This window comes from Aptenodytes forsteri, unplaced genomic scaffold (genome assembly GCF_000699145.1).
Source record: "Aptenodytes forsteri isolate BGI_AS27 unplaced genomic scaffold, ASM69914v1 Scaffold137, whole genome shotgun sequence".
Lineage (NCBI taxonomy): Eukaryota > Metazoa > Chordata > Aves > Sphenisciformes > Spheniscidae > Aptenodytes > Aptenodytes forsteri.
The window spans coordinates 3,329,557-3,341,669 of NW_008796221.1; the positions used below are offsets into that span (position 1 = coordinate 3,329,557).

Here is a 12,113-nt window from a genome sequence, read left to right on the forward strand (position 1 = left end):
GCATGTTCCTTTGCGCTTTTTTTTTTTTTTTTTTTACCCCCTTCCCTCCACAAACCCCTTGAAATGTCCTGCTTTTGCCTAAAGCCACAGAAGTTTTCCAAGGGGGTGGACAAACTGTTTGGGACTGGTCCCGGTGTGACTCCCATAGGTTGTCACAGCCTGCAGACACCCCATCTGCACTGGGGATCGACGTGGGAATGTCCCGCAGGCTATCTCTCCCCTCCGCTGCTGAGTGAATTATTAGCCCTTGGCGGACAGTGGTGTAGTTGTTAGTGATTATTTCCTCCTCCATGCTTGCTCCCTGCGCACAGATCGGTTACGCCGCACACCTCATAACGGCTCCCCCAGCGCAGCTGCTTCCAGGGATTTGGGGTACGGCTCAGCCACAGCCCAGCAAGGCTTTGCAGACTGTTTCCCATGCGCTGAGCCCAGTGATTGCAAAACCACGTGGGGAGGGGACATGTGGCATCCTGGCGTGGGCAGGGAGCAGCTGTGCTTTCCTCCGGCTGCAGGAGAGCCGCGAAGCCCGGCTCTGGCTCCTGGCTTCGCTCTTTAACGTGAGCAGGAAGGGGGAGCTTCACCCTCCCTGGGGCTCCTCTCCTCAACTGCTGAATTGCCACCTCCTGGCTCCTGCTCCAGGTGTGGGATGCAGCGCCTGGGGCAGCCGCCCCTTGCCTGAAATTCATCCCTGCGCTGTAACCCAGGTGGTGGAGTCACCACCCTTCTGGGGCAGCTAGGGCACTTCTGGCATCTCAGAGTGAACATTTAAGTGAATATCTGCAATTTCAAAAATGGTTTCAGTTAAAAATTACTCTTAGAATGGGGCCTTGAGAAGCCTGGAGATTATCCATGGAAACCAGAGGGGTTTGACTTTAGAAAATGTTTCTAGAAATTCCACTCAAATTTAAAGAAAGGGCTGTATTTTGGTGGACCAAAAAAACTTCCTATGAAAAAGTGTGACTGGGCGCATGCAAAAATACAACCTGCCCAAGGGTTCTTCATAATGTGGGGCAGACTCTCTGCGGACAATAAAACCACCAAGAAGCAGTTTGGGGATAGAGCTGTATTGAGAAAAGAAAATGGCTCGTTATGAAAGAAGTGGAGCTGCTGTATGTCACCCTGGACAGACCTTCTGTACTCCCCAGCGATGGCTCTGTCCCACGTCTTTGGCTGTGTCTGTCCTACTTTAAAGCAGCCAGGTGTGGTTTTCCCCTGTGCGTAGCTGCTGGTGGGCAGCCTCTCAGGATGTGCTTTGCAGCATACAAGAGCTGCACGGGACATGCAGGGTCATGCGTGTTCTTGCTTTGCCGGAGCCCATACAAACGGATAGGCTGCTTCCATGGCCTGCAAGCCTGGAGCCAAAGGCTGCCCTCGGCTTGCAGGACAGACATGCCTCTTGGCTATGTCTGTGGTAGCAAGTGAAGCTCTCCCAGGACTGCTGTCTGGCCCCAGGGAACTGCCTGCATCCGTAGCATGAAATCCTCTCGCCATCCAAACCACATGCAGACTGCCTACTGGAAATGGTCTCTGGCCCATGCTCGCTCACAGCTTGAGCCTAGGAGTTGTCTGGGAGAACGATAGCTGGGTTGAGCCAAGACTGCGCCCAGGACCGTGCTGCCATTTTAGCAGTGCAGATGGTCCAGCTGCAGAGCCTGAGAACATCTCGTGTCTAGACGCATCTGTGTCCAGAAGCGTTTCTCCTCCTGTGTGACTTAAAATGTCAAAATGGAAGATAGCTCTAGCACTGTCTTGGCGTAGCCAAGATATGATGTAAATTCATTGCTTTTCCGTTTTAGCTGCTCGAGTCAATCTGGCCAATGCGAATGCCGGCCCCACATGTTTGGACGTCAGTGCAACCAGGTGGAGCCTGGCTATTACTTCATTTCACTCGATCATTACATCTACGAGGCGGAGGAAGCCAGCTTGGGTCCCGTGAGTAGCAGTTTTAGTGGGCTGGTGTGTCTGGACAGCTGTGGGAAAGTTGTTTCACCATTTGGGTGTTGGAAGTGTCTATTTTATACCCTGAGTGTTTTGCAATTAAAATGTGGAAAACACAAAACTCAATTGATCAGAAAACTGTCAGCCTGTAGCTCTTCAATCTTAGTATCGATAAATAATTTTTATCGATATATAAATCGATAGTAATTTAGGGGGGTAAACTGCCGTTTTTCTTTTTAAACCTGTTTCTTTGATCATGACTATACAGTTAGTTTCCTGTCAGCATCACTCTCTGTACCCTACGGCGTACGCGCCCACTGCACCCACTTCTCCTTCCCCTCTTATCTCAAGAGTGGTGGGACACCGACACTGGCTCTTCTCTTTGGTGCCACTGAAACTGGGAGGGAACAAAGCACGCATTTAAACAATAAAAAAAACTGGTTTTGTAAGTGAGGTTTCCTCTAGCTTGTTTTGCCCACTGGCATGGCACATCGGGGTCTCTGGCTCTTTCCGTTCACCACCATGCAGCCTTGCTTTTAATTCATTAACAGCAGCTAGGTGACTACATCAATTATTTTTGCCTCCAGCAAGGAGTCAGGGAGATGAGATAATGGTTTCTCTAAAGCAGCAGATCCTTGTCTGCCTGCAATTGTGGCACTTGGTCCTAATTTATTTATTTCAGGCAAAATGCAGCCACTTTGCAGTTTCAGCCAAGGCAGAGGATTTTTGCTCTTAGATAACTGCAGAGAGAGAAGACAACGCAGGACAGAAGTTGGACTGCAGCGGACGGCATGTGAGCTGGCACAGGGCTTTTGGTGCATTTGTGTCTGCCTGACTGGAGAAGTGGTACCCGAGGCCTTGCCGAGGCTCAGGGATGGAGGAGCCTGGCCTGAAAACCCACCTTGCCAAGCAGAGCAAGGGGATGTGCTGCTGGTTTGCCTTTTGAAACCTTCAGAACAAACCATTTTAAAAAAACACCGATATTGAAAAGCTTTCTCACAAATCTGGTGGGAGAATAAAATTCTGAATTCCGAGATAGGGGCCAAGCACAAGACAAAATGAAGTGGCACAGAGTTGCAGGGATTTTCAGGTGGTACAAAGCCCCCATGATCCCCACAGCTGCACCCCCCGACTCACGTCCCGCCTGCCATCCTTTCTGGGGAGCTCCGACACTTTGTGCAAAGCCAAAGGGTAATAACTTATAGCCAGGCTTTCTTCAAAGAGTGTGAGAATACATGAGGGGACATCCTGAAGTGATATGTGTGTGTATATATATATATAGACATTTCCTTACATTTTATCCCTTTCTACTGAAGCAGCTTCCTTAGGAATGCACAGGATGTTGCTCTATGGAGAGAACTATTCGTGGATGCAGATATATTTGAAACAGGAAGCTTGAACAACACATGCTCCCATTTTCTGTTGCCTTTTTCCTCCTCTTTACTTTATATAAAAAGTAGCAGATAAAAACCTGGCACCTCAGACTGAAAGGAGTGACCACGTATTGATTTGGCTATTAGATATCTATCAATGATTAGGATCTCTGTTATTTAGTGACACCCTCCTCATGACAGCCGTGATCTGTTTTTCAAATGTTATCCTGAGCAGTGGTTTAGTTTGGAGCAGCCCAGTGTAGTCAGGATGTAATTAGCACTCAGCTTGGGCAGTTAATAGAGCAGTTACATGCCACTGCAGTAAATCCTACTGCTACAAGTATGATGTGAAAGTCCTTATGGTGAACGAGATGTCATAGCTGGTGGATTAGTTACTCACAGCAAGTTTTTAAATTTAATTCCCCACTATAACAGAGAAATGGACAAAGAGTTGTGCAGTGTTGTTTTATTTTATCTTTCTTGCTTTTTGTATTTGTTAAGCAGAAGGGCAGCGGTGTGCATGCACATGGGTTAAAAGAGAATTCGTGTTCTCTGGGATGCAAATGATGGATGCTGTGATCCAGAAGTGATCCATCAACAGAACTCATAACTTCACACACTCCTGCAGGGCTTGCAAATTTAATGTATTGGTATTAAAATCTCTGTTCCCTGTTTTTGTAGGGAGTAAACATAATAGAGCGCCAGTACACGCCAGACCGCACACCGTCGTGGACAGGCATAGGATTTGTAAGAGTCCCTGAGGGGGCATACCTGGAATTCTACATCGACAACATCCCCTACTCGATGGAGTATGATATTCTGGTCCGCTATGAACCACAGGTAGGTCTGTGAGTATGGGCATTGCTGCCTCCTGGCAGGTGCTGGCTGTCCCGGTGCACAACTGACAGGAGCCTGGCACTTCCAGGAGTCATCAGGACTCAAAGTCAAGGATGGACACTCAGTTAAATGTCTGAGATGTGTGAAAATCCAAGAAGATGTTGACTATTACTAGTATTATTTGCTTTACAGTTTCGTTCGTTATTGTGTTGTTTCAGCACCTGTTTAATGAGCAAATTAAAAAGTGACAAGTCATAGAATCATAGAATAGTTTGGGTTGGAAGGGACCTTTAAAGGTCATCTAGTCCAACCCCCCTGCTGTGGGCAGGGACATCTTCAACTAGATCAGGCTCTGACAGAGTAGAATATAAATTTGGCATCAGCCATATGGCCTTCTAGTGGGTGGAAACGCTGTTACGCTCCTTTGAAGACAAATTGCCCATCTTGGATGTTGAATGCCTGCAGCCAAGAGTTCACAAGCAGTCAGTTTTGACTGTAGATAATTCACAGGGTGAAGAGAAAGAGAAAAATCCCCCCAGCTGCTTACCTAGATCTTGGCAGCAATTGACTGCAGTGAAATATTCAGGTGCAGTACCCAGAGGTGGGGAGAGAGGAGGTTGCCAAACCCCTCGCTGATGCCGTGCCACAGATGGGGCTGCTGACCACCTACACCTAGTCATGGTTTTTTGGGAGGGAGAGGTTGTCGTGCTGGAGGGTGCCCAGGGGCGCTTGCCTTGTCTTGTCTCAGCCCAAACCTGCAGCTGGTAGATGCTCCATTGATGCTGGAGCTGCAGCCCCATCCTCCCCGAAGCAGAGTGACCACCCCGTCTGTGCACACGCTTTTCCTGGCCTGAGCTCTGGATGCTCCCAGGAGCTTAACGGCCGTTGCTTGATGCTGATCAGCCTTTTTTCCCCCCAGTTGCCGGATCAGTGGGAAAAAGCTGTGATCAGCGTCTCACGCCCAGGCAAGATTCCCACGGGTAGCCGGTGTGGCAATACAGTTCCTGATGATGATAATCAGGTCGTCTCACTGTCACCCGGCTCCAGGTCGGTATAACTGGATGGGCCAAAAGGAGAAAAAACATTTAAAAAATTGAAACAGAGTAACATCACGTTTTCAGTTTGCCGTGGCCTATATGAAAATGAATGAAATTTAATTTCCAGTGGGTTATAAAAACATATTTAGCATTGTGTCTGTAGACTCAAAGCTTTTAAGTTTATTCTGATTGTCTGATTTGTTTTGTTCACTGAGTAAAGAGCAGAGGGGAGTGTTTGCACAGCCTGTAAGTGAACATTGGTATGACTCTTTACCTTGCCGATAAGCTTTTCCGGTTCTGACTTGCACAAGCCTCCAAACCGCCTCTTTCACATCGTAGCTTTTGTTCTGCCTGGTCTTGGCTGTTTTCTGTTATCTCGATTGCTTTATAGGGCCACCTGAAACGCTTTATGGTGCTGGACATTTGAAGTAAGAATTGTTTCCTGTTCCTAACCCAGATACGTCGTTCTCCCGCGGCCTGTCTGCTTCGAGAAGGGGCTGAATTACACCATCCGCCTGGAGCTGCCCCAGTACTCCTCGGTGGATACGGAGACGGAAAGCCCGTACACGCTTATTGACTCTGTGAGCAGAAATTATTTCGGGGATGCTCTGGTGGAAAAGTATATTTAAAAGCCTGAAAGTTTGCATCTCTTCTGGGATGTGTCTGTGTAAATCTGAAGTAATATTTTACAACATTGTTGCTTACAGCTGAAGCCAGATTTTAACTGAACAATGTAAAGCACTGTAGGGTTTCTTCAGTCTCAAAGTATGTGGGTTGTTTTTGTTGTATTTTACAGGACTGCAGCTAGTTCCACAGACCTGTAGTTTCTTTGGGGAGGCTAATGAGTGCCATATATGTCATGAATGTCAACCTTTTTCTTTTGAGTGGACAGAATTTGGTGGATTTGGTAAGAATTTGGTAGATACCAGAACTATTCCACCAAAAACAACAGAATACTGTCATTTCCCTTCCCAGTTCTGTCTGGCTGTTTGCTTTTTGGCCAAAAAAGGATGATAGGAAGTGGGATAATAGTGAATTTTCACAAGTTTGTTGGAGGCTATTTATAAATACTGACACTTTGTCATTGTAAAACTGTTTTGTAGCTTGTTCTCATGCCATACTGCAAATCGCTGGACATATTCACAGTGGGAGGCTCAGGCGAAGACGTGGTCACGAACAGCGCTTGGGAAACTTTCCAAAGATACCGGTGTCTGGAAAACAGCAGGAGTGTTGTGAAAACCCCCATGACGGATGTCTGCAGGAACATCATATTCAGCATTTCTGCTCTATTACACGAGACCGCGTTATGTACGTAACCACCTACTTGTAGGGCAAAATGTGCCTGGAAGCTGGATGGCGCTTGCAGGCAGAGCAGTTTGCACAGGGAAAGCGTGTGCGTGGGATGAGGCAGGTAGTTAACGTCCTACACTGTGGTACTCACTCCCCCTGATGCTTTTCTCTGCTCAGCATGCCAGTGCGACCCCCAGGGCTCCCTGAGTTCGGTGTGCGACCCCAGCGGAGGACAGTGCCAGTGTCGTCCCAACGTCGTCGGAAGACAGTGCGACAGATGCGCCCCTGGCACCTTTGGGTTCGGGCCGAGCGGATGCCGACGTACGTTAAACCTTTGGCTCTGGGCTGTGCTACGGTTGGGGCCCTGTGTTTAGGGCTTGCCATGGAAACGCAGCCACTCTCTCCCTCTCCTTGCAGCATGCGAGTGCCACGTCCGAGGCTCTTACACCACCTTCTGCGACGCGGAGACAGGCCAGTGCCACTGCTTCCCTGGGGTGTACGGGCGGCAGTGCGACCGCTGCCTGCCCGGCTTCTGGGGCTTCCCCAGCTGCCAGCCCTGCCACTGCAACGGCCACGCCGACGACTGCAGCCCCTACACTGGGGAGTGCCTGAGCTGCCGGGACCACACGGCAGGGCACAACTGCGAGAGGTACAGCATGTGAGCCCCCTCCCTGGCCCCTCTTGTTCCCCCCGGCAGGATGGGCACTGCAGCCGTTCTCCTCCGGTGCTGGTGCTCGGGCAGGTGTGAATCCACGGGGAAAGTCCCTGCACCCTGGGAGCCAGAGCAGCGCTAATGGTCCCGGAGGAGGATGAGAGCAGGGACCCTGTCTGCCCTACCTGTGGCCTCACGCCTCCCAGCAGTGCCTGCCCAGATGCCAGAGGGCACGTTGCGGGACCCCGGGGCTTCAGAGAGGCTTTCTCCATTGAAAGCTTCTTGAGAGGCATCAGCCTTGGGTCTCCTGCTCTTATGCTGATGTGAGCCAGACAAATTTGTCTCTGTGGCTGCTCAGAGCATGAGTGGCACGGGAGACCTGTAAGGATGTTTCTGCCCTTTGGTTCTTCGCAGTGGTTGAAAACCTGAGCGTAGTTACGGCAAGGCTGCAGTCTGTTTGCCTGCGGTCCCCTGCATGCCGTGTACCCCATTGCGCAGGTGCCAGGCTGGCTACTACGGAGACCCCATCCTGGGATCAGGCGACCACTGCCGCCCCTGCCCTTGCCCTGATGGCCCCGAGAGTGGACGCCAGTTTGCCAGTGGCTGTTACCAGGATCCAGTCACACTGCAAGTCGTGTGTGTCTGTAGTGTGGGATACATAGGTACTTGGTGGGAGCATGGAGTGGGGCTGGTTGGGTTGAACCTCCCGGTGGGAAGGGGTATGTTCATATGGGTTGTTGGGTGTGACCACGGTACCAGCGTCAATGTGTTGCTGCTGGAGCTTAGAAGGTGCCAGAGCAGAGCGGCTTGTGCACGCAATGCTGGCACCACCGTGAACTTCATCCCCGGCAGCGTGGTGAGGGATGACCAGCGGTCAGCAGAAGTGGACACGACAGCAATGGAGCCGAGGGGCTGAGTGTGCTGGCAGCTGGGCTGCAGCACCATGCCTTGGTGCCCCAGGTGGTACCATCCATGCTGTGCCAAGCTGCTGCAGTCTCACCAAGCGCTGCCTCTTGCTTTGAGCAACTAACACCCCCCCCCAGTTAATGGCCTTTATTGTCTTCCCTCAGTCTTGCCGTTTAGGGGGCTGTGCGCTAGCGAGCCGTGATGGTAATTCCCACTGTGCCTGTTTGTTCAAACAGGCAGTCGATGTGATGAATGTGCGTCTGGCTTCTTTGGGAGCCCCGACGAGGTTGGCGGCGCCTGCCAGCCGTGCCAGTGCAACAACAACATTGACGCCACTGACCCAGAGGCCTGCAACAAGAAGACGGGAACATGTGTGAAGTGCCTGTATCACACGGAGGGGGAAAACTGCCACCTCTGCAAACAGGGCTACTATGGGAGCGCCCTGCAGCAGGACTGCAGAAGTGAGTGGGGAGACACAGCTGTGTCCCCTCCGCCAGCCATGTCACGGGGCGGCAGCGGGCGGCTGCACCGACCTGGGAGCATTTGGGGTGTGGAGGGAACTAATTGCCTCCAGCTGGAATTTCATGCAGCTGCCCTGCAGCTCAGCGGGGGTCCTGGCCAGGAGGGGAGTCCTTTACATTTGACAGGGAGAGCAGGGACAGCATTTACATGTGCGCTGTGTCCCCTCAGCCAGCCATGTCACGGGGCGGCAGCGGATGCCTGAGATCTTTTTAATTTACCTGGGAGCATTTGGGGTGGAGGGAAACCTAATTACCTCCAGCTGGAATTTCATGCAGCTGCCCTGCAGCTCAGCGGGGCTCCTGGCCAGGAGGGGAGTCCTTTACATTTGACAGGGAGAGCAGGGACAGCATTTACATGTGCTGAAAAGATGAGGCTTTGGGGGGGGGGCGGTTCTTGCCCTCTTGTTAGCAGTCTTTGTTTCCCTCTTCTGCGGAGATGGCCTGTGACAGGGTGTGGGTTTGGCTTTTGTTTACACCAGCGTCCCTGCAGATGTGGCTGGACAGCAAGAGCGAGTCCTGCCTGGGAAGCAAGGGCCACGCCAGAGAGCTGAACCAGGCGGTGGGGAGGCAGACGCTCCTCTCCCTCAGTGCTGGATGCAGCCTGGCAGGGCGGATGGGTTGCTGGGTGGGCGAGCGGAGCCCTGTGGCAAGCAGATTTGCCACCACAGCTGGCTGGCAGGAGGTGGGCAGCCTTGGCCTTTGGTTGTGCACAGAGGGAGGAAAGGAGAAGAGGAGGAAGGCTGGGCTGTTTGCCCAGGGGTCTCCTGTCGCCTCCTGTGTGCTGGGACAGAAGCTGTAGAGGTGGCCAGCCTGGGACATGAGCAGGGCTCTTGAGTAGTGCTGGGTGGCGTTCAGCATTGGGTCAGCCAGGCCTGGCTGCAGGTGTGGGGACGTGCCGGCATCTGCCCATGCCTCTGGGGACACGGAGAATAAATGAAATGCAAACTCCAGGCTGTTTAGTAACGAAAGGGCAAACTGACATCGAGGTGCCATGCTCTTTCCCTCACAGAGTGCGTCTGCAACTACCTGGGCACTGTCCGGGAGGACTGCGAGGGCTTGGAGAGCTGCCAGTGTGAGGCGGCCACGGGGCAGTGCCGGTGCCTCCCCAACGTGGTGGGGCAGACCTGTGACCGCTGTGCCCCCCACACGTGGAGGCTCGCCAGCGGTGCCGGCTGCGAGCAGTGTGGCTGTGACCCCACACGCTCCCTCGGGCCTGCCTGCAACGAGGTGAGGGGAGCGTGGGGCATGCTCCGACGGCTTGGCCTTCGCTCCAGCGTGGGGCCGAGCTGCTGAGGTTGTCACATGTCCTGTTGGGGTTTTTTTGGCAGTTCACGGGGCAGTGCCAGTGCATGCCGGGCTTCGGAGGCCGGACCTGCCAGGAGTGCCAGGAGCTCTTCTGGGGCGACCCAGGCGTGGAGTGCCGAGGTGAGTCCAACCCCAGCGCTTGCTCCACCTGCTCCTTTTGGAAGTGACCCAGTGGCCGGGCACGCCGTCACACCGCGGTGCACTGGGACACCCCTGCCGGGAGCAGCCCCTCCGGTGACCCCACCAGTGCCCACACGAGCCTTGGAAATGAGGGAGGAAGGCATGGCAGGGTCTGTCCCTGGGGTTTTGGTGCCTCCAGGGACAGGAGGCGCAGCAAGAGCCCGGCCTGGCGCTTGCCTGGTTTATTTTATTTCTTGTTGGACCCTTATTTAGAAACAAACCTCTCTGTTTAGAAACTAACTCTTCTTTAACCGTTACATTGCAATGCTGTCAGGTAAGCCAGTTGTGGTAAGAAAACGTATCGCAAATGTTTGGGTTTGAGAATTGGTCTGGAAACCAGCTTCCTTTGCCTTTCGATTGTACGTAGTGGAAGACCACTGTCTCTTCTTGTGTCTTGTTAGGGAGACCGGGCCTGAAGAAATAAGGTTTTTTTATTTAGTAGGAGACTTTCCTTATATTTCAGATGAAAATGAAGGAGTGAGCAGAGACCATGCAGCAGGTTAGCCGTAGCTACATGCCACAAAACAGCGCCATGAAGTCGCTTGTTTAGAGAACTGGATGCTCTCTGTCCTTTCATTATAAACAAGTCTGTTCATTGGCTGGAAAAGAAACTTCAAACACTGTCCAGACCAGAACAAACTAGTATCTCTGATCTGTTCAAATAGGAGCCTCTGCCAGGAGGGTTTGCAGTAGATTAAGGTATTTTTTCCTGCAGGGAGGAATGTGCTTGCTGTGGTCTTTTTAATAAATCCCTTACAATAGAGATACCTTAGAGGCCATTATCTAACCAGATAGGCAGGTCACAGCTACTTGGTTAATGCAGCAGATGAAAGGACTGGGGAATTGTCCCAGTTCCTGAGTACATATTGGGTTTCTCAGGGGCGAGGCAGCCTTTTGGGGAGGCTGTGTGTGTTCTGGCGTGGTGAGGGGCGCTGACCCTGCCGGCTCCGGGGCAGGGATTGTCTCTTGGTATCAGCTGTCTCCATCAGGGTTTATTGATGGACTCCATCTGCATACCTTATCAGCAGGATTTTGCAGCGTACCAGCATTTCTGGTCTCTCATGGAGTTTCTGCTGCCTTTTGAGCATGTGAAAACCTGCTTTTTAATGTTTCTGAAGTAAAGAGAGGATATATTCTTCAGAGCCTGTTTTTACCATGCAAGCTCTATGCTCTCCTTCCAACCTGCCACCCCTTCTGCCCCCAAGTGACACGGGAGACTCGCTCAGGTGGAAATGCAGATCTTCCTTCAGGATTGCATCCAACAGGAGGTCTCTGTGGCAGGTGGGGAGAGCCGGTACACAGGGCTGAGCTGCAGCAGCCTGCGGTGCGATGCCCTGGATGGGCTCCAAGCGTGCGCTCGCTCAGGGAGCATATCCAGCCCCGCAGCACTGCCGCATCTCCCCAGCATGGTGGGGTCGGTGCCTCCTGCCCTGTCTCCCATCCTTCCTCGGCAGGGAGAGAAGCGACTTCTCAGCCCTCATTTAGTCCCGGCGAGCAGAGGGGTGATGTTCAGGCTGGCAGACATGCAGCCTGCCATGTGGGCAGGTAGCAGCTGTCAATGGTAAGTGGTTTGCAGGCAAACTGGAAAACTGCAGTTTAAGGAGTTGCAGAGCAATGCCACTGGAAAATAGCTTAAATATGGCCTGCGGCCAAGGTGAAGCTGGAACGGAGGCAGGGATTCATCACAAAGATGTTGGCTCCAGCTGCTGGGGGACACATGGACTCCTGGCCATGGTCGTGGGCAGGTAGCAGCTGTCAATGGTAAGCGGTTTGCAGGCAAACTGGAAAACTGCAGTTTAAGGAGTTGCAGAGCAATGCCACTGGAAAATAGCTTAAATATGGCCTGCGGCCAAGGTGAAGCTGGAACGGAGGCAGGGATTCATCACAAAGATGTTGGCTCCAGCTGCTGGGGGACACATGGACTCCTGGCCATGGTGTTTGCCACCTGCCCTTGGTGGCACGCTCATGCTGGCCCAAGCAGCCAATATGGCCACATTTTGTACTGCGTTCAGGAAGAAAATACAAACCGACCTGGATGGGGAATGGCGAGAGCTCTGAACCGTGTGAGTATGAA

At 52.2% G+C, this 12,113-nt stretch overlaps 1 protein-coding gene across 1 annotated transcript in view; it reads left to right on the plus strand.

Annotated features, from left to right (window-relative positions):
* Positions 1-12,113, plus strand: part of LAMB1 (laminin subunit beta 1) — a 42,865-nt gene that overhangs the window by 11,244 nt on the left and 19,508 nt on the right. The window contains exons 11-21 of the mRNA XM_009289030.1: positions 1,797-1,932; positions 3,993-4,151; positions 5,068-5,195; positions 5,643-5,766; positions 6,289-6,493; positions 6,653-6,796; positions 6,893-7,124; positions 7,626-7,789; positions 8,270-8,494; positions 9,564-9,781; positions 9,883-9,979. Coding sequence (XP_009287305.1) covers positions 1,797-1,932; positions 3,993-4,151; positions 5,068-5,195; positions 5,643-5,766; positions 6,289-6,493; positions 6,653-6,796; positions 6,893-7,124; positions 7,626-7,789; positions 8,270-8,494; positions 9,564-9,781; positions 9,883-9,979 — 1,832 coding nt within the window. The remainder of the gene's footprint in view (positions 1-1,796; positions 1,933-3,992; positions 4,152-5,067; positions 5,196-5,642; positions 5,767-6,288; positions 6,494-6,652; positions 6,797-6,892; positions 7,125-7,625; positions 7,790-8,269; positions 8,495-9,563; positions 9,782-9,882; positions 9,980-12,113) is intronic.